Below are 26296 nucleotides of genomic sequence, written 5' to 3'. Positions count from 1 at the left end.
TAAGGTGGAAAAAGGCTGTTTTTGTAACATATGAAATATGATTTTCAAAAGACAGGTTACAATCGAGTATAACACCCAGGTCTTTTACTGTAGAGGATAAAGTAACAGGACATCCTACGATACCAAGGTACAAGAATGATGGAAAAAGATTCCAATTTCTCACACTAATAAAACGAAGTAAACAATTAAATAAATTATTAAATAAATAAGTAAGCCCTCGTCCCCCGTACTCACTAAAGCCTTTAAGTACACATTCTTGTACCTTGGTCTTTTTGTCAGATTTTCAAAAACTTTTTTGCTTGAAATAAAAATTTGTAATTTGATTCATACCTGATACCTGATTTGTTTCATCGCTTATAATATACCCTTTAACAAAGACTTTTTTCAGAATCCCTATGGGAAAAATACTTCCGGAACCAACGCCACTGAAAAAGTGGCCGGGCACTAATGCACTGTATTGTGTCTTCTTGCAGGAAATAGATCTTGGAAATGTGGACCATGCTTGTCTGGTTCTTACCGTTTTACACAAATATGGCGAGATGCTGGTGTTTCCAGGAGGTGGTGGAATATCTGTCATCGTCGCCCAGGGATTTGTTAAAAAGATAAGTGTATAATCAATGTTTCTGTTCTCTCTGTATGTCTATTTTGGTGAAAGAGAATAATATATTCATGGCTTAAAATGTATATGTTTACATGGTCCAGTGGTTCGAGAAGGCCAGAAAGCTGTGGGTGGAGGCAGGGTCATCAAGAAATGAGACATTGATAAAGCTGGCTGAGGACTTCTTTGATGCACTGATGGTTTGTAACGGCACATTTTTGGGATAAAAGGAAATGCATTTAAATAGTTACGTTTACATGCACCCAAATATTCTGTTAGTAATCAGATTGATGGCTTAATTGGATAGAAAAGCCTTCATGCGAACACCTCAGTCGTTCTGATTGAGCTTAATCAGATTCGAAAATACCTTGCACACATGTGCAGTGCCATAATGCACTTAAATTATTGTTTATTTAGGCTATATCTTACGAACTGGTCAGTGGAGGAGACTGAATGTTAACTAAATATTTAGTAAAAAAGCTCTTCTGACAAATGTCAGCTTTCTTTTTAGAGATGTCATTAAGGCGAATTATAATCATGGACGATATTGTCATTGTAACTTTTTTCCAGTTCTAAATGCCGCAACTGGGCGCTGCGCATGTGCTGAAATTTTGTTCAAAATGCATTTACTGTAATGCATATATAAACAAATATGTGAATCGGATTGCACCATATAGGGTTTGTACTGTATAAACAGGACTTTGAATTTGAAATCAAGTAAACATACCTACTGAAAGCAATCACAAATGTCAATTTCTCTTGCTGCAATATGACTTAGCAAATGTAATTGCTAGGAAAAGAGTACAAGAACAAAAGAGTGCAAAAGAAACACATTTAATTAAGTCTTTCACTCGCATCCCATTCGACTACATGGAGAGGGCGGGGTTTATCATCTATTTTGAAGCCAATCACCAGGGAGCAATCAGAATGTTTTGACTTCACTTATTAGGATGTGTGTGGCACAATTTGTACACACACACAGACACATATACTGTAATACATTAGTCTGATCTGTGAATTTTTTTATTTCACCTCTGTAGGTTGTTCATGAAAGTTGTAAAGAAGGTGAGTGTTTTGTTCCAGATTTTCAGTATTTTGGAGAGAAAAAAAGACAGAAACAGAGTAGGTTGTACAGTGCATTCATTTAAATCTGTGTATTTCCTCAGGTACATGTGAAGTTACAGAAGCGCTGCTTAGTCACATTGGCAAACTGGCCTCCGATGCCCAAATAAACATCATGATCCAGAAGGAGGTAAGAGATTCAATACAGCTTAGCTTCAGTCACCACTAATGAGCATGAAAGTAATCGTTTCGACCAAATGACAAAAACTCAATTCAACACCTCCAGACATGACATGTCACTTGAGCTGTGTTTACCCAGATTTTTCCAGAAATAGAAGACTGAATTACAGGAGGGAATGTATGAAGGATTATTATTTACTCTTAATGACAGGCAGCAAGGAAACTCAATGCTATTCTGGCAAAGATTCCCATGGAGCTGAAAAAGAAGAAGAAGATCTTGTCATCTCAAGATGCCTCGTGTATGATGTATGTTGGATGATGATGCATTATCACTCTCCTGTTTCTTGAAGGATTCTTGAGTACTTAACCATACATATAAAAGTTCCCATTTTGCTCCTGTGGACACATTTATTCAGGAAAGTACCTGTAGGGGTACAACTATGCTTGTATTTTAAATCTTTAGTCTGTTCTGTTTTTAATCAGAAATGACGTGGCCAGTCGAATCCTAAGAGGTGGAGGTTAGTGCAAAAATCCATTGTAGTGAATACTTGGGCAGATTAGTTTAGAAAGTGCGATTATAGAATTATAATTAAACACAAATTCAAAAGCACTCATACTATGACTGATTTTAGCTACATTTCTGCTGCTGTTTAGATTATGACCTGCAGGTGTCTTTAATGGAGGCCCTCTGCAGAATGACTTCACCAGCTCAGAGGAATGAACTAGCTGACTCCTGGTTTACCATGAATTTTGTCTCCTCTGCATTCAAGAAGATGAAGGATTCTGAGTTTGAGACTGTAAATATGGCCTGACATTAACAGATTTTTTTTTTTTTTGGTTGCATAGAATTTTGTAGTATGTTTTTTGTATGTGTCTTTGTGACAGGACTGCAGGAAGTTTCTAAATATGGTGAATGGCATGCAAGGAGATGGGAGAAGGTACTTACTTAATGTCTTTTGACAGCTTTCTCTTCACAGCTTTCTCTTTTTTACAGATTGTATAACATGTCTTGGTTTATCTTCTCACAGTGTGTACTCCTACCCTTGCCTGCAGGCATTTTTAGACAAACATGAGGTTAGTTTTCATATTTAGTATGGGACAAAGCCATTAGAAATGAGTATGGAAATACATACATGTAAATATCTGTATTATAATGTTTACAGCTTCTCATGCCAGAGGATGGGAATCTTGAAGCGTTCTGGATTGACTTTAACCTTGGAAGTCAAAGCATCTCTTTTTACTTCTGTGTGACTGATAAGGATGCCCAGGTAATGACTCTATAGTCTCTCAATCTTACATTTGACCTTGGAAAATAATTATAGTATGTAGGTGCAGTAAGCGATTTATTTCTGAGAAATTCTGTTGATAAATCAACCCAAACAAACACACCGCTCCCTACATTGCTTCGCCCCCAAATGCATGAACACGCAATGCAGGAGTGGATGTCTCTTTATTTGTGGTGCAACGGATCAGACAAAACTCAGGGTTTCAATTTTAGAATAAGAACAAATACATTAATTACATGCATAGATAAATACAATATAATAAAGTAAGCTCTAACAGTAGCCTTCAGGTACAGAAATGTTATAATTAGGCTGAATGTAAAATAACACTGTAGTGTTCACTGCATAAATTAAATATGGATTAATCTTTGTTAAAGCTGTGTTTTGTTGTTTGATTAGCATTAGTGACACAGACAGCAGCAATTATTTATAGGCTGTTGTAACTTTAAGACCTATCACTTAAGACATAACCGACTGTGTTTATGAGAATACTTTCCAAGATGTGTATTTTGTGTGTCAGTTCAAGTGCAAAGAGGTGCGAAAAAGGAATCAATTCATTGTTCGTGCACTGTCTGAAATGCGCCTCTGTGTGCTTAAATTTAATCTTTAACAGTTGTTGTTTTTTTGGAAGAATAAGTGTGTGAACATTAGATGTATCTCCCTCCTGTCAGGATGGCCAGTGGAGCACTCTGTGTATTGCTGAAAATGAGGTCCACAGTTACACAGTAGAAGGTAGTACAATCAACATTGTCTCTTTAAAAAGATCTTCTGCAAATGATCTCGAGACCCACAAAAACAATAGTTCTGGATCCATATCAATCTTTCTAAGTATTTGTTCTAAGCTGTATATGAACGACACATCTGTCTATATTTGACTTCACAGAAGAGAGCGGCAGAAAGGCTCTCCGTCTGGTTCTGACTGAGCCTGTCAACATCGACAGCTTGGAGGGCTCCAGAGTCTGCATCAAATTCAGCTCTTCTCTAGACATCCTGCGAGCCACTGAGAATGTTTATGGTCAGGCTAAAAACAGGGTGAGGGATGTGGCTGACATTACTTTAAAAGATCACTGATGGACCTGCCTGTACATGAAAGGACAACTTTTAAGATATAAATGTCAAGAATCAGATCTAATCAGAATATTTATTTTATTTAGTGTATTCAGTGCAAACCCCAATCTAACAATATCAATGAGATAATCTTCAGTTAATCTTATACACAGTGTTGTTTTTTAAAGCTTTACAGCAGAATGATTAGTCCAAAACTAAATTAATGGATTGACATGTTGATTGATTGATTAATGCATTGATTAAATTCGTGTTTTTATGTGGTTATTAGGATCGCATCATTTACTTGATAAGCCTTTGAGCAGGAGAAGCTGTACAGCCTTAACATCTGATTAAATCTGCTAAGGGGAATGGAACGCTTGTATTAAATGTGTAATGACTTCTTTAATGCAAATGTCACACAGCATATCAACATTCATGTGTCCCCTTTTGCTTTTTGTCAGATGTCTGTAAGAAAGACCTCTATTGCGAAAACACCTGTTCACATCAATCTAAGTTCACAGGAAAGTTCACAGGTGAGTAAATATTAAAAGATAATTTTAAACATCTTCTTCCTAAGGTCAGTTGTGACATTGCTTTTATCTTTTTAACAAGAATTTAACTCTGACGGTCTGTGTTAAACTAACAGGTTTTTGTTCCGGAAAGTCAAGTGTCCCCCTCTCTGCGTGTAGAGGGAAGTGTATCATCAGTGAGGCATGGCATTCCCTGCCAGTTTCTAGCACATCAAACACCAGATACAAACAATATCCCCCAACAGGTAAGACAAGATGCTCACAAAATAAACATTTGAATTGTCCATTTTAGGATGCCTGTAGAGCTTTTATTGAGCATAATGATGTTTTGTGAGAGCTTTGAATTGAATTAGTTTTCTGGATTCCATTTTAATGGTTTAATTAAATTTTAAAAGTCAATTATTTAAGAATCAATTCTATCATTTTCCCCCCCAGAAATTCTGTGTTGTGCATTAAAAATTTTCTGGCAATCAAATAAGGCATAAAACATTAAACTTTTTTTCTCAAGCAAAGTGCATAAAAATTAAAATTAAAACATGGAAGAAAAATTGTAATTAAAATTCTACTGTAAAACACAGGGCTCAACGCTAAGGATTTTTTCTACTGGCCCGGTCAGGGCAGTGGCTAAAATGGCCCCATAACAAAACATTAATAAAGTAAAAGAAAAGAAAATGGCCTATAAAAATAAGCATAGTTTTGTTTTCGTTATTTTTGATACATATAACCATAATAAATAAGGTTATGACACCAAAAGCTACTAGTTTAAACAGTAAGTAATAAAATATAAAAATTAAAAAATAATATCAAATTACAAATACAAAAACAAATACAACAGAACAAACATATAAATAAAATAAACTGTGCTTTTCAGGTTTTTCATGTAGGTTAAAACAGGAGATTTTCAGGTACAGAAATTGTAATCTAATGTATAACTATGTAACTATAGATCAACCTTTATTAAAGTTAATCAGCAAAATGCAGTTAAAGATGCATAAACAATGTTTTGAAATGTTGAAAAAGTAAACAGTAGGAATTTAAGCAATGGATCGCAATGACAGTTCAGACACTGAGGAAATTGTAGCCTAAATGTTTACTCGTATGACGGACCTCAGCCATAAAATGATGAGCCTGCTAGGTGGCCAAGAGAGCAGGGACAGGCCAGGATTAGACAAAACAACGGTCAGAGGAGACACATTGAGTTGTGGTGCGAGGAGAACAGGGCAGGTGTCTTGGTGAGAGACCAGTGTTAGCTTATAGATACAGTTTTTCCGCTACGTTCATTCTGCCGTGGTGGTCCGCCACACCAAAAATCATCCCGCCACGGCTGCAGCTTCTCAGTGAGGTCCGATATTGTGCATACTATTGTGTTATTGTTAAGCCCCACTAAAGGCATAAAAAGTAATTCGATAGCATAATGTGAGGTAAAAATGAATATTTAAGTCGTTAAGTTCAAGTTAAAAACTCATCTCTCCTCAGTCATTTTCCATTCAGCATTCAAACAGCGCGTCTCGTTCGGTTACAACAGTAACACGATGACACTCTCTCATAGATCAATGTTCCCATTATTATACTTTATTTGTAGATAAAGGTCTATGCAGGGGTTTTCCTGTATTGAATTTTTTTTGGTGGCCGCCAAAGCGAATTCTTGTCCCGCCAAAGTCTTATTTGATCGGTGAGTGATGTAGCATTGAATGACTGCTGCGCTTGACAGGGCGCATATAAGAACGAGCAGAGAGAGAGAGCCCCGGCTGAGCGCGCACACCCAGACTTCAAAAACCACGAGCGCTGTCTTGCTCCCTCGCGCATATTAATCAAAATCAATTGCCACGATAGTAAAAGGTCGGAAGACCTAAGTTTGCTTACTGTTGCCTTATCTTCTCTGAAAAGCGTTCCGCACATTCAGCTGACATAAAAAAAAACTTTCATTAAACAAAAAAAACCTATCCAGGGATTTCTGTGTTGACACAAATCTTGTGCGATGTCCTAAACTGCCGAGATAATCACACAATGCGTGCCGTAGGCTACACGTCCACTAATGACACGTCCGATTCGCGAACTAATGACTCCTTTGAACTGATTCACTTTAATGAATGATTAAAACAACTGATCTGTCCAACACTGAACTCACGAGACGTCTGAATCGGTGTATAACATCGGTAACACTTTACAATAATCTTCCATTTTTTAAACTCGTTAACTACTGTACATTAGATAACATTTACTATTAATAAACTGCACTTCTACAGCTACTACTACTACTAATAGCCTACATAATTGAAATCAAAAGTTGTATTTGTTAACGTAGTTAATGCACTGTGAAGTAACATGAACAAACAATGAACAGCTGTATTTTTATTAACTAAGATTAATAAATACAATAACAAATGAATTGCTCATGGTTAGTTCATGTCAGTTATTAGCCTAATACATTAACTAATGTTAACAAATCAAACTTTTCTTTGTTTTTTAACAACAAACCTCAGGCCAAACCTGAGTTGCAACGTCACTACATGCATTCACTATATGTATGCTGAGATTTCCGGCCCAAGAACGGATTGTAATCTTGCCGTGCCGTACCAGGCTCAAGTGGAAATATAACTCAAACCGTTCCTTACCATTCTTATAACCATTCAGCTTGACGGTGGAGAAGTGGCTTAATTAGCTTCATCAGGGGTTAATTATAGTCATGTTTGTTTATGAGCAACAACGGTTACATCACTTGCCCACTGCGGAACCGCCACCAACCGTCGATTTGATTTTTTTTTAAATATAAAATCATTTAGTTCAGTTAGAGAACAAACACTATTAAACTGAACGTGTCTGCTTAATAAATCATGAGCTGAACAAGAATCACAGATTCACACATTTGAAGTTAGAAGTTTGTATTTTTTCCCTTGAAGCTTTTAACAGCTGAAATATGGTTGCATTGACTCACCTCTGTTAATGTTGCTGTCGTTACGGCTCTGTGTGCACGTTAATGGAATCATAGTGGTCAGAGGTCTCTTGTTCTCCAGAGCTAAGAGCACAAATCTCTTTTTCTCAGATGGCAATGCCTCTACAGATGAAGGCATCCACGGAGCGTCCACAGGGAAGCTGTTCCTCCAGTTGTGTGCTTTCTATAGGTAGGTCACTAAGCAGTTTATGACTTTATCTGTAAGAAAATCTATTCCCGGCTTCTTGGATTTCCAGAGTAAAAGTGTGAGTACTCTAAGCTCTGTTTTACACCTTTTACCATGTTTAAAGGAATGCTTTCGGTTGAAAACAGGGCCTAAACTTTTTGCCACAGCTGCCGATGGCCTGTGACTTCAGAAAATTTCCCTGCGAATAAATATTTTTGACCAGCCATGAAACTGTTTTTGCCAATACAGTAATAACACCACAAATTTAGATACCTATTCCAGTTCCGATACCACAGCTAAAACTACTAGCTAACTACTAACTAATATAAAACATTACTAAAATGTCAGTAATAAAATAAAAATTAAAAATTAAATTTCAAGCAATAGCACACATACAGTGAGGAAAATAAGTATTTGAACACCCTGCTATTTTGCAAGTTCTCCCACTTGGAAATCATGGAGGGGTCTGAAATTGTCATCGTAGGTGCATGTCCACTGTGAGAGACATAATCTAAAAAAAAAATCCAGAAATCACAATATATGATTTTTTAACTATTTATTTGTATGATACAGCTGCAAATAAGTATTTGAACACCTGTCTATCAGCTAGAATTCTGACCCTCAAAGACCTGTTAGTCTGCCTTTAAAATGTCCACCTCCACTCCATTTATTATCCTAAATTAGATGCACCTGTTTGAGGTTGTTAGCTGCATAAAGACACCTGTCCACCCCATACAATCAGTAAGAATCCAACTACTAACATGGCCAAGACCAAAGAGCTGTCCAAAGACACTAGAGACAAAATTGTACACCTCCACAAGGCTGGAAAGGGCTACGGGGAAATTGCCAAGCAGCTTGGTGAAAAAAGGTCCACTGTTGGAGCAATCATTAGAAAATGGAAGAAGCTAAACATGACTGTCAATCTCCCTCGGACTGGGGCTCCATGCAAGATCTCACCTCGTGGGGTCTCAATGATCCTAAGAAAGGTGAGAAATCAGCCCAGAACTACACGGGAGGAGCTGGTCAATGACCTGAAAAGAGCTGGGACCACCGTTTCCAAGGTTACTGTTGGTAATACACTAAGACGTCATGGTTTGAAATCATGCATGGCACGGAAGGTTCCCCTGCTTAAACCAGCACATGTCAAGGCCTGTCTTAAGTTTGCCAATGACCATTTGGATGATCCAGAGGAGTCATGGGAGAAAGTCATGTGGTCAGATGAGACCAAAATAGAACTTTTTGGTCATAATTCCACTAAACGTGTTTGGAGGAAGAAGAATGATGAGTACCATCCCAAGAACACCATCCCTACTGTGAAGCATGGGGGTGGTAGCATCATGCTTTGGGGGTGTTTTTCTGCACATGGGACAGGGCGACTGCACTGTATTAAGGAGAGGATGACCGGGGCCATGTATTGCGAGATTTTGGGGAACAACCTCCTTCCCTCAGTTAGAGCATTGAAGATGGGTCGAGGCTGGGTCTTCCAACATGACAATGACCCGAAGCACACAGCCAGGATAACCAAGGAGTGGCTCTGTAAGAAGCATATCAAGGTTCTGGCGTGGCCTAGCCAGTCTCCAGACCTAAACCCAATAGAGAATCTTTGGAGGGAGCTCAAAGTCTGTGTTTCTCAGCGACAGCCCAGAAACCTGACTGATCTAGAGAAGATCTGTATGGAGTGGGCCAAAATCCCTCCTGCAGTGTGTGCAAACCTGGTGAAAAACTACAGGAAACGTTTGACCTCTGTAATTGCAAACAAAGGCTACTGTACCAAATATTAACATTGATTTTCTCAGGTGTTCAAATACTTATTTGCAGCTGTATCATACAAATAAATAGCTAAAAAATCATACATTGTGATTTCTGGATTTTTTTTTATAGATTATGTCTCTCACAGTGGACATGCACCTACGATGACAATTTCAGACCCCTCCATGATTTCTAAGTGGGAGAACTTGCAAAATAGCAGAGTGTTCAAATACTTATTTTCCTCACTGTAAATACAGTAGAACAAAAATACAAATGAAATGAACAGTGCTTTTCAGGTAAGTCTAACAGTAGTTTTCAGGTATAGACCACAAATAAAGTAATCAAATGTAAAATAACACTGCATAGTATTTACTGGATAAATTAAATATAGATTAATCCTAAATAAAGTTACAAAAGTTGTTCAGCCAAGAGCATTAAGGGATTTGTCTTTGTCCTTTGTTGTTTGATTAACGTTAAAAACACATGCAGCAGCAGGAATATTAGGCTGCTGTCATTTTAAGACCAGATGCATGGATCCAATTTCTGATACTGTACCTAATACTGATACATTGTCATGATGCATTGTCTTTCTCGACTGTTTATGCTCACTTAAGCCATAACAGATATTTGCCGAGACTGGCTTTTTTTTAACACAATTTTGTGTGAATTTGTGTTCACAACTCAATTCAGTTGTGCGCTGTTTCAGACACTGCTTTCTAGGCGTACGCTTCGGATGTTTGCGCACAGAAAACTTCCCACAATGCACACGAGTAATGAATCGAGTTCTCTTTTGAGTATTATTGCACTTGACTATTTAAATTGGCAAGGCTCAAACTTTCGTGACGATGCAGCACTGGCCCATCAACTGTCCCGAGCATCATTCACGTTTGTTCACGTTCATGTTCTCACAACATTGTATTGTTAGGATTCATAAAAATGTTACCGGCCATCTGGTGATTGACACCGTTTCATATACTCGCCATATATTACGCGCATTTTGTTAATTTTAGGCCCTGGTTGAAAACAAGTAAAGCTCTGGAGTGTTGTCGATTACCACACACAATAAAGATCATCTCTTACTGATGATGAAATTACTGTAACACATAGCCACCTTTAGATTTTTATGTAATTTTTTACGTTTTGCAACTGGCTTGGTCCCTTTTTTCTAGTGACGAAGCCAATGGTGAAACCAGCTCTTCAGATGATGAGCTCTTCAGAGAGGAAAAAGGAAATTGAGCTTAGAGACCTCATGATGTCCAAAACATCTCTTTTTTATCACTGTGAGAACAACCAGAAGAAGGCCCATGTAATTCAAGCACAGGTATAACCTTTATAGACAGTTTCAGATACTTCAAATGTTCTCCAACCCTGCTGATAAATCCAGCATTGATGGTCACCAGCATAAGGTATGTTTTGCATCCTGGGACCAGCATGGGTTGATGGCTTGCTGGTCCCCAGAGTGGGAAGCAGGAGTGCTGGTGGACCAGCTACACCAGCTCAGTTGGGCTTGAGATCCACCAGCTAGACCAGCACTATACCAGCTCTAACTAGCATAAACCAGCCTTGACAACATGAAGTTCATGCTGGTTTATGCTGGATTTTTCAGCAGGGCAGTTTATACTAATGCAGACTAACAAATGGAGAATAGAGTTTATGAAACACAGTTAAACTAACGAAGCCATATACTGTACATGTTTTGGTAATATCAGTGAATCTTGTGTGTGTCTTATTAGTCAACCCCTGCTGCCCAGAATGAGGACCAACAGAAAATCCAGAGCGTTAAGGCTAAAGGAAAAAAGTACCGCAAGGTGCTCTGAATTTTATTTGTTTGTTTTTTTAGTAATAGTACTTCATATGTTATTTTATTAATTGTTCATTTTGTGCTTTCTGTTTTTTACTCCTTTTTTTCCTCTAACCCTATAAAAACATGTTTTCTGCAGAATATTCCTGTAGACAAAGTAGTAGAGATGGTGCAAGCTGACAAAGAATGTGAAGAGAACACTTTTGGTATTTAATGAACTAAGCTTACTAAGGAAATGCCAGTGCTATTATTAACATATTTGAATGTTTTTAACCTTATTTTATTTATTTTTGTGAAAGATAACAGCATAGTCCCAGACTCCCAACCTGTGAGAAAGGGTAGCTCATTGTGAGTGTATTTCTATTGGCATTTCGGTTACAGTTTGTCAACTGTTTAACTGGGTAATAGACTAACAGTACGTTCATTCGAGAGGACTCTATCTAATGTATGTCAATCTGTTACTTATAACAATTCAGTTCACCGGGTCTCTGGAGCTTGAACTCCAGCAAAATGAGAATCTCTGTATCTGGATCACTGCTGGCATGGCAAAAAGATAGCTCTAAAAACTGCTCTGTATCAGGTGAGTGAACAGATAGAAGAGAGTGTTAAGGTGATTATTTTGTAAAGTATGTTGTATCAGCAAATACATTAAACTACATTACATGGTACTCTTGAATACTTTTTTTTTTTTTTTTTTTTTTTTTTTTTTTTTTATTGGAATATGCAAGATGTACATAAATTGGGATCACAAACAGGGAAAACAAATAAACAAACAAACAAGCAAAACAAAGCCAATACAGTCAGGAACTGACAGGTGCGTGCGTTTGTGTGTGTGCGTGCATGTGTGCATGTAAAGGTAACTGGGTGGACGTGTCACAGTACATACTTTGAAAAACAAGAGATAGAGAGAGAAAAAAAAACAAAAAAAAACGATATATATATATATTAAAATAAACATACATAAACATGTATAAGTCAGTATATGAAAACAAATAACAGATATTAATAAAACAAATATAAAGAAATCAATCAGTGGTAAGGAGTGACTACTAAAAATACTATAACGTCTACTACTACAACTACTACTTCAACTACCACAACTACTACTACAGTCTCTACTTCTACAATAACTGCTACAACTACAACCACAACTACTACTACAATCTCTACTACCACATTAACTGCAACTACTACTTCAACAACCACAACTACTACTAGTCTCTACTTCTACAGTAACTGCTACAACTACAACCACAATTATTACTACAGTACTCTTGAATACTAATTTTTTTATTATTATGACCTCTTTACTATAATTGACAGTTTGAACCACTTTCCAACATAACTGTGCTAGTTTCATGTCTCGTTATCACTAAGTGGTCTCCTTCTCGTAATAAAATATAATAATTTACAGTCATTTTTACTCCTCCATTGCTTATGTTGTCTAATGTTTTGTCTTATGAGCCAGTTCTTTTGGTCCTGAATCAGTTAAAAAGAAAACACTTGGAAACACTTTTCTTGATATGTTGTCTTTATATGAATCAGGTGGCTTTGTGTAACCTTGCATTCTGTGTAATCATCTCCAGATGGTAGTTCTCATCCCCCACCTCAGCGTCTGTCCCCGGCACAGTGTGCACCGAAAACCCTGACCCATAATCAGCTGCAAACCCAGCTCACTCAGAGATTGGAGGAAGTGCTGAAGGAGCAGCAGGGTACAGATGGCTGTGCAGCCCAGAGAGGCTCCTCACTGGAGCCCAGAACTGCAGGTCAAGAGAAAGAGAAAGTGGAGAAATCAGTGAGGTCCATGCCTGCTAGACCTACACAACAGAGAAGGAAGAGTGGCAAAGTTCAGGGCGATGCATCAGACCATGAGAATGTGAGATGCTTTTAGTTCAAATAGATGTCTTTATGTTCTAAAATTATTATTAGTGTATGCTAAGGCAAGCATTACCATTAAGCATTACTATTACTTGGAGTTGATTTGTTTTAGGCACACTGAGATGTGAAACTTGCAGCATGTGGGTGATGCAGGTTTGAATCAGGCCTTGTGGAAAAAGAAGTGCACTTAAATGCATTGAATGTGCACTTGTAGTGTAATTCAAATCTTATATATAAACGTAAATATTAACCTATTAAACGTATATATATTTTTACTTGCTACTTGCAGATTATATATATATATATATATATATATATATATATTTTAGGGGTTGCACGACTACTGATTTCTGCTTGTCGATTTCTTATCAAAACAATTCTCGAGTTACTCGACTACTCGTGGTTCATGCTACTGTAAATGAAAAGACATGAAATAGTTCTTATCAATAAATGTTTATCAATTCATAGCCTAATGCAACAAAGAAAACAGGAAGGTTTATTATATTGAACTTAGCCTTTGTTGTTGATGTTCTGAAGGTGGCACGTGCAACAGACGGTATGGTGAAGATGATTTCCAGTCATTATAAGAGAAGTGCCAAAGCAGCATCCCCTGACTCTGGCGCCCAGTTTAACATTGCATCTACAGACAGGTGACACAGACGGTCGGACCTTTCACTCACGCTTCACCTTTTCCTCTGTTCTCACGTGCAATCACAGTGTTACCTTCACTTTCAGATATCTGTTCAATAAGACTAGCCATCCATCCTCCACTGTAAGTCATTTAGAAAAGAACATATTACATATTTGTAATGCAAGTTAATAGATTCAGTTGTATAAATATGATGCTGTCTAATCAATGTACCTTTTTTCTTTCCCACTCATCATGTTACAGGAGAAAACTGCGGCCAAGAGTTCAAGTTTGCTCAAATCCAAGAGGCCAACCCAGAAGCTTGAGTACTGCATTTTACTGACTTCACTCCTTTAAAATAGGGACAGTTCGTTCGAAAATGGCTGTTATAAATAAATTAATTTATTGTTTGGTCTCTTCAGGGATATTTATGCATTTACAGAGAACACGCCAAAAATCAGTGTGGTAAGGACACCCATAGCTAAACAAAATAAATATCATTAAATATATAGTATTTAAAAATAATGATAATAATTGTCATTAGTTATTAATTTTGTCCTCTTCAGAGAAAGAAATCCTCTGATTCATCCCGAGTGGAAAGCAGGTAATTCTGTTCATTTATAATTTAAAAAAAAATAGCCCCCTCTAGTGTTCAGTAGTTATGTGGACAGTTAAATCTCTCCAAAGAAACCCTGCATATTTGTGGACATGTGACTGCTTATTATTATATTATGTATTTTATTGCATATTTACAAATTTTTTGTTCTTTTTTTCTTTTAGTGCACTAAGTAATTCTCCAGCTTTCTCCAAGTCTGCTAGGAAACCTCAGCTTCCAAAGGTTTCCCATTCCTTAAATTATTTGGGGATGACCACTTGATTTAATATATCCCTATCAAAAATCCACATTTAATACTTTTATGTTTGTTACACCCCTAGGTTGCTACGACAAATGTGAATAAAAACCTGTTCAGTGATACGGACACAGACAATATGACAGAGATTAGCTGGTTAAACTCTGCCAACAGGAAACCCAAACCCAAAGTGGCAGACTACAGCAGGCAGCCAGTTAAACCCACCTTTCCATCAGCTGACTCTGCATGTATGTTACACCCATCTCTATATTTTAGAGAAGAGATGTCTTATGCCGGGTACACACTGCATGTGTATGTGATGTAGCCCCAATTTTCCCTTGGTTACAGTTTTGTGGATATCACAGACAAATGCCCGAAATCTGTGGCAAATCGGTGCTCGTTCATGTAAGTGACTCGATCTCGTAGTGTGTATGATCAAAGATACGATCTGATAGAAGCGTCGATGCCCGTAAAGCATGCTTAAAATCTGGACCTGTCTGTGACTGAGAGTCATGCAATGTGAAATATGTCTTGACAGGAAATGACTTAGCTAATGAGAGAGAATGATACAGGGCAAGGGAAGGTTCAGGGGGAGGAGTCATAGACCTGCAACAGAACATAAACAAGCAAGGCTTCTGCAAGCAGCCATTCTCTCATTCATATATATATATATTTTTTTTTTTCGCTGCAAATCACAAGCTTCTTGCATACATCATTTTAACAAGAAGAACTCCTGTCTCGCGTGTGAATTTACGTTATTTCCTGTATCTATTCCTGTATCTATGTGTTTGCTTGTGAAATGTAGTTTGTAGACTAGACAGAGTTGTCTGCGATTCTTCCTATTGAAATGTTGTGTAATGTGTGACCCCCTGACGCTGATCCTTCCTGTAATGTGCACACAGCAGCAACTAAATGGTACCTCAGACAGTCATGTAGTGTAAGAACAGCAATCCCGGCATCTATTTAATTAAGGACTACATGCACTTTATGGATAACTACTTCCCCTCCCTCTTTTACATCCTCCTGCACCAGATAATCTCTTACACTTTCATTTTATTTCAGTTAAATCGCCATTTACACCTTTGCCTTCGCCAAAGCCAAAGCCAGTGAAAGAACAAATCAAGCCAAAGCGGGTAAGAACAAGGCCAATAATTTCACAACTGATGTCTTAAAGGAGCCATATTGTAGTTCTTTATTTTTCACTTTTGTAATATTTGCACCAAAAAAAGGGGGAAAAGTCTGTGACTCTTACTATTTTACGGATAAGATGACCTCTGTTATGATTGGTTAACCTTTCTGCATGTGAAATAAGTAAGAATGCCCTTGTCAAATTGCTACATAGGTGGTGTTTATTGGTAAATATGGGTGATTTTGTGCTCATAGATGTAATGTCATAAGCAGGACTCATTTCTGAATTAAGCATTTTTGCAGCTTAGTTTAGTCTGAATATCAGTGTGGGTCTGCTTAGAAAATTACCTTTTATTTCAGAAGAGCAGTCCTATTTTCAATTATATTTCCCTCCCTGTACATAAGTTTGTTACACTTTTATGAATGAGTAGTATTATGTGTTTTTAAACTCGTTGATTGTAATCATTCCCTTTTCTTTTGGATTGGGTGAATAACAGAAGAGGCAGAAGAAAGTGGCCGAACAGGAGGATAAACGGCAGCCAAGCATCAAAAATAAGAAAGCCACAGGACGACCTCAAAGAGCTGCAGCCTTGACCAAAACCTACAGAGAGCCATCTGACTCAGACGACCTGTCCAGCCTGTCAGAGAGCGAAAAAGCACCACCCCCTAAGGCATGTGATTTTTCTCTATTAGCAAAGTTAGTTCAAGCGGATCTTCATTAGTGTTAATGCCTTCATTGAAGACTTTTAGAGTCTAGATAGACTAATGATAACAGTCCTAATGAAATTTGTCTGGTTCTTCTCCAAATAGAAAAAGGCAGTTGTCCGACCAACAGCGTTTCAGCAGACTGTCCCAGCTCAAGCCACAGGACGAGAACAAATGAGAGAGAAAACATCTGTAGAAGTAGCCAGACGACCAAGTGAGACGAATGTGCTGAAAAAGGCAGAAAAGGCCGTTGTGAAGATTCAGCAAGATCAGAGGAATGATAAAGGCAAGAAGATGTCCAGTCCAGAGCATCTCACGGTGAAGAAGACCTCATCTGCTCAGGGGTCCGCCAGAAGACAGAAAGAATCTTGGGCTGCAAGATTGTCTTCCACATTTGCCACGCCTCCCTCCATTGAGAGGATGAGATGTAAGAATTAAAATGATTTAAATGAGTTTGTATAATTGTATGGCTATTAATCAAAATGTTAATTTGTCAACTTTACAAGTCAGGGGCATAAATCATTTAGTTAATTACCGATGCTGAATGACACTAAATTGAATAAATGGACATCCTAGTACAAAGACAACAATCTTTTGTAACCACTGTGTAACTTACATTTTATTTTTCTCTATAGCAGGCGAAAAAATAACCAACTTGAGATCCAATACTACACCTCTCCGTTCTCTGTCTATCTCTCCAATCGAAGCTGACTCTTCTCCACTAGAGCCTCTCAGTCCTCTCAAAGAAACCCAGGCCCCCTCTCGCTGTAAAACACTAGGGAAAAAAGGTGCTGTGAAACCTCCTGTTTCCACAGCCTCCAGAGGCTGTAAGAAGAATCGACCTGCTGCTCAGGTAAACAGGAAGCAACCGTAGGGCAGGTTTCCAAATCACATTCATAGATAGATCAAGTACTAATGGGCTGCATTAAAGCTCTTAAGTCTCATTTCATTGGAAGTTCTGATCATACAGTTGTCCCAAAAAGTATTTGGACCACAATAAGAAAAAAAAAAGTGCTGAATAAAAGATTTAATATTTCTTCTTGCAATTACTTTTAACTGGTTCCAAATGACAATAAATTTATAATGTTACAAAATATTTCTATATAAAAAAAATATGAAAGGTTCCATAAAAATATTAAAACTGCTTTCAACAAAATGATATACACATAGATAATGCAACATATTATATATAATTGATAATAATAAGAAAGTTTCTTGAGCAGCAAATCAGCAAATTAAAATTATTTTTTGATGGATCATGTGACACTGAAGCAGTGCTCAACACTAATCATTTTTTGTCTGCTGACCATATTGGTATTTCCTAGTATTCCCTCACATTCTATTGAATACATAGGAAATCTTCTGATTTTAATAAGAAAACATTACCTAACGAGTCAGCATCTGAAGTCTCCCTGTACATTCTTACAATGTAAATGTCCTAAACATTAAATGGTTATTTGTTTAAAGTTGGGAATTTGCCCTGCTAATTAAAAGTTAAGTTAATGTTCATTACAGTAGCGAATATCAGAACAGCTGATGGATGAGACACCTCAGCATTTATATATTTTTTTTAAATGTCAGAATGACAATGATATTCGTACAGTATCTGTAATTGATTCAACAGTGTTTTCATAACAGCATGTATTTCAAAGAAGTAAAGATAACGACTTAAACGTTGGTTAAATTAATAATCAGCTCAACAAATATACAAATAACGTATCATGCAAACGGTCATGCTAGTAAAAAGCCGTAGAATTTGAGCTGACCTGTAGCTTTATAATGATTTCCAAGAGTCTGAAGTGGATGTTGGTCATCAAAAAGACATCAGGAAATAATATTTACTCTTCACAACTTCAGAGAAATGACGCTGACTGCGTATGGAGTTAAAAACATGAAGCTTTATTTCCAAGCATTTATACTGTCACTGAGCAAGATGATGCATGGTAAAACTTTTTAATAGTATAGACTAGTGCAATTTAGTAATAGGGGATTGTGTGTATTGTAATATTTCATGTAAATTTGAATTAATTTCTGCTAATAATCCCATATATGTTCATGCTTAATATTTCCTGCATAATTATGTACATAAATCTATTTTGTGCAGCAGTGTGCTGTATGCACACCTATCTTAACGATTTCTATATCTATATCATTTCTTTAAAATGAATGCCACATAGTTTGATCATTTATAATGTAATACAATGAATCACACATCTATATATTGTCCTTGTTATTAAAGACTCTAAAATGGTTAGTACAGTAGTCAACATTTGAAGTGGATCAAAAAAATTAATCAAAGTTGTCCTAAGACAAGAACGGGTATTGTTCAAAATTCATGTATAACTTTGATGAAAGGTTTTGATCCACTTCAAATGTTGACTATTGTATGTTAATGTAATGCGGTTGTTTTCAATCCTGCTCCTGGGGACCCACCGCTTTGCATATTTTGTATGTCTCTCTTATCTGACACACTCAGCTCAGTTCATGGATCTCTCTCCTAACGAGCTGATGATCTGAATCAGGTGTGTTCAATAAGGGAGACATAGAAAAGGTGCAGAGTGGTGGGTCTCTACTAGGATCAGGATTGAAAGCCACTGATGTAATGCAAGTTCACCTCTGTCCCACTCCTGCAGGTTGAGCTGAGTCCGGTCCACTCATCACTGACTTCAACTCAGCCCCTCTTCATCAGAGAGAAATGCACCCTGTCCTCCCCAATCATCTCTCCTGACCTCCAGGAGGAGCACAGGGCTGACATGAACAGAACTAGCCCAGCATCTTTTGGAAGGAGGTCTGTCATTTCTGTGACAATGAGCCAATCTTCTCGCCTATCTGTGAGCAACATTGCCATCATGTGCACTGAGCTAGAGGTACAGGTTTAACAGCTTATTTCTAAGCACAATTACACTTTGGATAGTAGTACATTTCCGTAACACACACTTCATTCTTGTACGATTTATAGAAAACACCAGCAAGCAAGCAAGGAAGTAAGGCTGAGAGACCAGAATTTAAGTCAGGTGAATAGATTTTTAATTAAGTTGTGGTTTTATGTCATTTATTAGTATACAAATAAAAGCATCTTATGTATTCTTTGTGTCAATTGCCAATCAGGTCCGTCCTCAGCCATCCACAAGCATCTCATCCGGTGCCAGTCTGCTGATTTTTCAGAGGGAGATGAGGACAGTGAGGAGGACAAAGAGAATAAGGCACCTTCTCCCTCTCAGATAGCACTGAAAATGAAGCCCAGAAAGCTGTTCGTGCCTACTGATAAACACTGGACTCCTAGTAAGGGTAATTATCACCTTTTAAAAAGGATTATGTGTCGTCCTAACTAGGCATTATGTGACAAGATTCCAGCCTTGAGTATTTTCTTCCCTTATGAAAATACCAGCCATTCAAACCATATTTGATGTTTAACACTAGAACTACCGGAATTCCATAACTACTAGAACGACCATAGCGGTCATTCTGACCGTTCATACTTTGACGTTCATATGGCCGTACTGAACGTAATTTTCGTCATGTCATATCTATTGTACGTTAACCTTCTCTTTTCCAATGAAGCTTATAATTCCTGTCGTCATAGCCCTTAAAACAAGCACAAAAGAAAGATTCCCCCGACAGGTGCTGCCTCTATTTGAGGAACGTTTTGCGTCAAAATATTTTTTTTCACTGGACTCACCACGTGAATAGACATGCACAAAAGTTAGGAAACGTCAAAGCTTCATACTGTTTAGTACAGCCCTGTTTGTAAATAAGTTCAATAATCAATACAAAATCTAAAAATAAATGGATCTACAATGATAGGTAATAATAAACAGGACACAGAATTTTAATTCAAATGAATGTGAAAATGTATACAAACAGGCTAAGAAAAAAAATGAACATTAGCTAAACAAGAAAACGAACTGCTTTAGAACGATTAGTTTCAGTGAACAAAAAATATTAACGAACAAAATCAGGTTAACTGCCCATTTGAACGGCGCAAACACCCCGCATCATTGACGCTTACGCACATTCCACACAGATAAACTCCGCCTTTCGTGTGCAGTACACTTTGTGACATCTGGCACATGTCTCCTTGGTTTTATTTTGTTTGCAGTTCCTCCAGTTGTATGGCTTTTTATTCCATGTGGTTGGAGCGAAGTTCGCTCGCCAGTCGTGTGATGAAGTCCCTCCGCGAAACTTGCAATGTAGCGGACTTATGATATTTATAATGCGTGCGGTCAAAATGACCGTTATGGTAATTCTAGGTAGAAATAGTCAGAACTGTTGTGTGTTTTGTGATTTTAATAAAATAACAGTGTCAGAATAAAATATGCACATATTTAGGAAAAGTCAGAGTCCTACAGCCACATTTATTTTATTTTAACAAAGTTATTACACTGTAAAATTTAAAAACGGTCAAAATGACCGTCTTGGGAGTTATAGTGTTAAAGGTGCAATAGGTGATTACATCTCTAATAAGCGGTCTAAATGTATTTTTATAAATATCCGCTATGGAAGGCGTAGGGCCATTAAATGTTCATTCAATCATTGTATCCGGTCCGAATGAAATGATACCATGTATTCCCGTGTGTCAACGTGTGTTTGCATACCACTGCGAAGCCTGTTTGTGCAGACATCATACGTCATCAGCACGTTTCACGTATGCTGTGCAGACAGAGCGAGAATGGCATGCAAACAGACAAGTGGAAAGTATCTACATTTCAGTACATTTCTGTATCTGACAGTACAGTTCTATGTACCGATGACTTTGCCCTATGCAGATAATTCAGTGAGATTCGACTGTGTTAATGCTATGTCCTGAAATCGCATATGAATAAAGCTGAAATACAGTGCAATCTTTCCTTATGTCAACAGGTCAATTGACCTGTCATTTCACAATCACTTATGCATGCAAGCAATCGTTTCTGTTTCTCCGCTCATTGTACTGTAAAGTTTTCTCACTGGTGAATGACACATGTTGTAATCCAATAACGTTGTCACTGGTCGTCTCGCTTCTGGTCTGTGCGCGTTCATGTGTTTTGGAGGAGGCGTGGCTTTGAATGGCGATTTGCAGGAAGGATGGGGATCGTATGACTTCAATGTTAGCATTTCCCAGATCATCTATTGCACCTTTAATATACAGCCATGTAAAGCGAGATTTTGGACCAATGAGATTTAACTGTAGGCAGAGCTACCCAGTATGACACGGCGAGGATAGAAACTAAGCAACCCTTGTTGAAGATGGGGTTTATTGTTTTGATATATGTGATGTAGTCTCTAATACAACACACAGCACATTACTGAATATTTAGGTTTTGCCGTCAGTTTAACTGAATGTGCTTCTCATTAACTTTCCCAGACACATATATATATCCCAATCCTGACTCATCAGGCACTGTTACCGGTGATTCTGCTGGGAAAATTTCCTGATTAAGAAACTAGCCCAGATTTGTTTGATTCAGTGAATGACTTTGTGTTTCTGTGCCTCAGGCCCCAATATTAAACAGCTGGTGAAGGATCAGAGCAGCTCAGAGGAAGAGGATGAGGACATAGTTGCAGACAATGGAAGAAGAAAGAAAAGTTACCAGAGAGGCCTGAATAAAAGGGCCAATGAAACAACAATCTCAAGTAATGAGGAGAGAGAGAGAGAGAGAGAGAAAGAGCTCACCAAGGCTGCATTTATTTGATCAAAAATACAGTAAAAACGCAATATTACTAAAGTTTTTACAAATTAAAATAACTGTTTTCTATTGTAATATAGAGGAAACTGATACATTTTTCAGGATTCTTTGATGAATAGAAAGTTCAAAAGCAGCATTTATTTGAAAGACATTGTGTTACATTATAAATGTCTTTACTGTCACTTTTGATCAATTTAATGCATCCTTGCTAAATAAAAGTATACATTTCTTCAAAACAAACAAAAAAATCTCATAAATAACTGAATGGTTCAGAAGCTCAGCTGTACTGCTTTTGAATGTGCTGAAGTGTGACTAATGTGTGTGTGTGTGTGTGTGTGTGTTTTTCCTGCAGCTGAGGAAGTGGAGACACTGTCATCTTGTACGAGGTCCAGTTGCAGGCATGCCAGTGTGGAGGCAGACATTGACCTGACCCAGCCTGATCAGGAGGTGGGCTTTATCTGCCATCAGTTCAGCTCAGAGATTAAGAGTAAACTCAAGGTGGTATTCATCTCACTTTTCTCACTAAACAACCATTTGAGGATTCAAACCCGCTGCATTCAACGAGTGTTTATTCGCCTTTTCCACTAACTTCTCTTGTGTGCTTCTCAGAATCGCTGCAGGACAATGGATCTTTACACCAGACAGTCTTTAAAGACCTTACAGCAACACATGTCCTCTGTCAGTGTCCAAGTACACCAGTACAGGTCAGACATGACCCTCGACTTAAAAGAGGTCAGAGTTTCTGCCTTCTAGCAGATTTGATATTTACCTCTTCTGCTTTCTTTGTCTGTCCTCCTTATATAGTTCTCAGAGGCTGGAGAAAGTGAAACAGGTCCTGTTGGGTGAAATAGAAGACCTGGAGCAAGACGACATGGCTTTGAGGAGCATGGAGGAGGAACTGACCGTGAGTGTGCTGACTTGCCAAGTGCCTTGTAATAAGAATAAGAATAAAAATGAACTTGTATGTAAATGGCCTCTGACTTAATCAAACTATTTGTAGACTTACTGGCAAAAGCAGACCTTGGCCTTCCATACATACCAAGAGAAAGGAACCAAGAGGTGAGAATATAACAGATGAATGCCATCGATTTCCTAACTGTCATGTAAGTGTAATCACAATACCGGTTTATGACTACGCAACAATCTGTGGGTCGTTCTGGGTTGTAGCAACAAACAGGATTTCCCAGCCATTCATAGCTAAAATTGTGCAAGATTTATGTAATGCTGCTTATTTGTTCACTCTGTAGTGTTATAATGGTAAGAATCTTGTGATTTCATTAGAGCTTTGAAAAAGGGCTGCTAAAAAGACTAGATTTTGTTGTTTCAGACTACAGAAGTTAAAAAGCACGGTTCAGACTGATGCGCATGATTGTCTAGAGTATGAGGATCAAATCTTCTCTTTGGAGGTGAGGATCTGAATCTGGGGGGTCCAGAATGGTTTGATAATTGTAGTTATTGGGTTATAACAACTATATGTACAGTTCAAATCCATTTTAAGCATTGATTGTCTAGATTAAGACATTTTTTTTTTAAATGAGGTTGCTTCTGTCACAGGTGTCTTTGATGAAGAAAAACATGAAGTCAGTTCAGGAGCGTTTCTTCAAAGAAATGGTGAGAAAGAGCCCAAGGGCAGATATTTAATACTTAAATTCACATAAATTTCTTCAGGACTGAATTACATTTTTCTTGTCTTTGTAGCAAGATGAAGATTTGACAAGTGTGCGAAGAGGACTGCAGTCCTTGTTCTTCCCAGATCCATCCAGGTTCTGACCGGAGTAAAAAAAAACACCCCTTTGAAAACTATTTTATTGAAGCCATTCTTAAAATATGTTTGTATGCTTTGATGTTATTAATGTTATGTTCTTTTAAATTAATACTACTCAAAAGGTTAATTTTTTTATTTTGAATATTATACTTTATGCGATTTATTCTGGTCTCCTTGAAAAAAATGTGTTGGTTGTGTATGGTTTTGTGCGCATATTTACTTGTGATTTTTAATGTGAATAATGAATAGTTATGAAAAGTGTCTCTAAAACAAAGTAAATGATATAGGTGATGTAAGAACTAATGTATTTATTTGTAACATTCCACCTCATAAAAATCACCTTTAGATTTATGTGCGCAGAAATTAAAAAGTGGATTCTGGATTCTTAAACCATCTTAAGTCAAGATAACTTTTCTTTTTTGCATTCACTAGCAATGGACTAAATAAGCAAACCTCATAAAGCCTGTGCCACGTGCAGTTCAATTTATGGGAGAATAAATATGGTTGAAAAATAAAGCCTGAAAACTGTACTGATCTTCTTTTTTTTCATGCAGTTGAGGGCACTGTGTGACTTAAGCATTTTTTTATTTTATTTTTTATTAGTGTCCTCCATAAATGCTACAGTCAAAATATATGGGAATTAGAAATGAGGCAACTCGCACCATTTGCTTCTAGTTTCACGGCTTACATTTCTTGCAGTATCTATTTATGATATGTATGCAGAGACTTGGGACAGTAATACTTTTTTGGAACACTCACCGACCACTTTATTAGGTACACCTGTCAAGCTGCATGTCAACGCAAATATCTAATCAGCCAATCACAGGGCAACAACTCAATTAATTTAGGTGCCACTCCTGTCAGATTAGAACAGGAAATGTCTCGGTTACGTACAGTGAGGAAAATAAGTATTTGAACACCCTGCTATTTTGCAAGTTCTCCCACTTGGAAATCATGGAGGGGTCTGAAATTGTCATCGTAGGTGCATGTCCACTGTGAGAGACATAATCTAAAAAAAAAAATCCAGAAATCACAATATATGATTTTTTAACTATTTATTTGTATGATACAGCTGCAAATAAGTATTTGAACACCTGTCTATAAGCTAGAATTCTGACCCTCAAAGACCTGTTAGTCTGCCTTTAAAATGTCCACCTCCACTCCATTTATTATCCTAAATTAGATGCACCTGTTTGAGGTCGTTAGCTGCATAAAGACACCTGTCCACCCCATACAATCAGTAAGAATCCAACTACTAACATGGCCAAGACCAAAGAGCTGTCCAAAGACACTAGAGACAAAATTGTACACCTCCACAAGGCTGGAAAGGGCTACGGGGAAATTGCCAAGCAGCTTGGTGAAAAAAGGTCCACTGTTGGAGCAAACATTAGAAAATGGAAGAAGCTAAACATGACTGTCAATCTCCCTCGGACTGGGGCTCCATGCAAGATCTCACCTCGTGGGGTCTCAATGATCCTAAGAAAGGTGAGAAATCAGCCCAGAACTACACGGGAGGAGCTGGTCAATGACCTGAAAAGAGCTGGGACCACCGTTTCCAAGGTTACTGTTGGTAATACACTAAGACGTCATGGTTTGAAATCATGCATGGCACGGAAGGTTCCCCTGCTTAAACCAGTACATGTCAAGGCCCGTATTAAGTTTGCCAATGACCATTTGGATGATCCAGAGGAGTCATGGGAGAAAGTCATGTGGTCAGATGAGACCAAAATAGAACTTTTTGGTCATAATTCCACTAAACGTGTTTGGAGGAAGAAGAATGATGAGTACCATCCCAAGAACACCATCCCTACTGTGAAGCATGGGGGTGGTAGCATCATGCTTTGGGGGTGTTTTTCTGCACATGGGACAGGGCGACTGCACTGTATTAAGGAGAGGATGACCGGGGCCATGTATTGCGAGATTTTGGGGAACAACCTCCTTCCCTCAGTTAGAGCATTGAAGATGGGTCGAGGCTGGGTCTTCCAACATGACAATGACCCGAAGCACACAGCCAGGATAACCAAGGAGTGGCTCTGTAAGAAGCATATCAAGGTTCTGGCGTGGCCTAGCCAGTCTCCAGACCTAAACCCAATAGAGAATCTTTGGAGGGAGCTCAAACTCTGTGTTTCTCAGCGACAGCCCAGAAACCTGACTGATCTAGAGAAGATCTGTGTGGAGGAGTGGGCCAAAATCCCTCCTGCAGTGTGTGCAAACCTGGTGAAAAACTACAGGAAACGTTTGACCTCTGTAATTGCAAACAAAGGCTACTGTACCAAATATTAACATTGATTTTCTCAGGTGTTCAA

At 37.9% G+C, this 26296-nt stretch overlaps 1 protein-coding gene across 1 annotated transcript; it reads left to right on the top strand.

The window, feature by feature from the left end:
- Positions 1-693: 693 nt before the first annotated feature.
- Positions 694-24501, top strand: sycp2 (synaptonemal complex protein 2; the record flags this gene model as incomplete). The annotated part of the gene is made up of 40 exons (XM_084098645.1): positions 694-798; positions 1639-1663; positions 1765-1850; positions 2052-2146; positions 2324-2358; positions 2495-2637; positions 2726-2778; positions 2869-2914; positions 3004-3108; positions 3795-3855; positions 4007-4155; positions 4632-4703; positions 4817-4945; positions 7744-7822; positions 10738-10889; positions 11302-11376; positions 11509-11575; positions 12956-13245; positions 13785-13897; positions 13983-14019; positions 14140-14201; positions 14298-14340; positions 14442-14479; positions 14656-14713; positions 14812-14974; positions 15789-15859; positions 16352-16525; positions 16665-16986; positions 17195-17412; positions 19193-19426; positions 19519-19573; positions 19668-19847; positions 22035-22172; positions 22578-22723; positions 22835-22929; positions 23030-23129; positions 23226-23284; positions 23553-23631; positions 23780-23836; positions 23924-24501. 40 exons carry the CDS (start codon positions 694-696, stop codon positions 23993-23995), a joined length of 4281 nt encoding a protein of 1426 aa, XP_083954771.1. The 3' UTR covers positions 23996-24501.
- Positions 24502-26296: the final 1795 nt, after the last annotated feature.

The sequence above is a fragment of the Abramis brama genome (assembly GCF_963993115.1).
Source record: "Abramis brama genome assembly, chromosome: 22".
In the NCBI taxonomy this organism is placed as follows: Eukaryota; Metazoa; Chordata; class Actinopteri; order Cypriniformes; family Leuciscidae; genus Abramis; species Abramis brama.
This window is presented reverse-complemented; position numbering and strand designations above follow the sequence as displayed.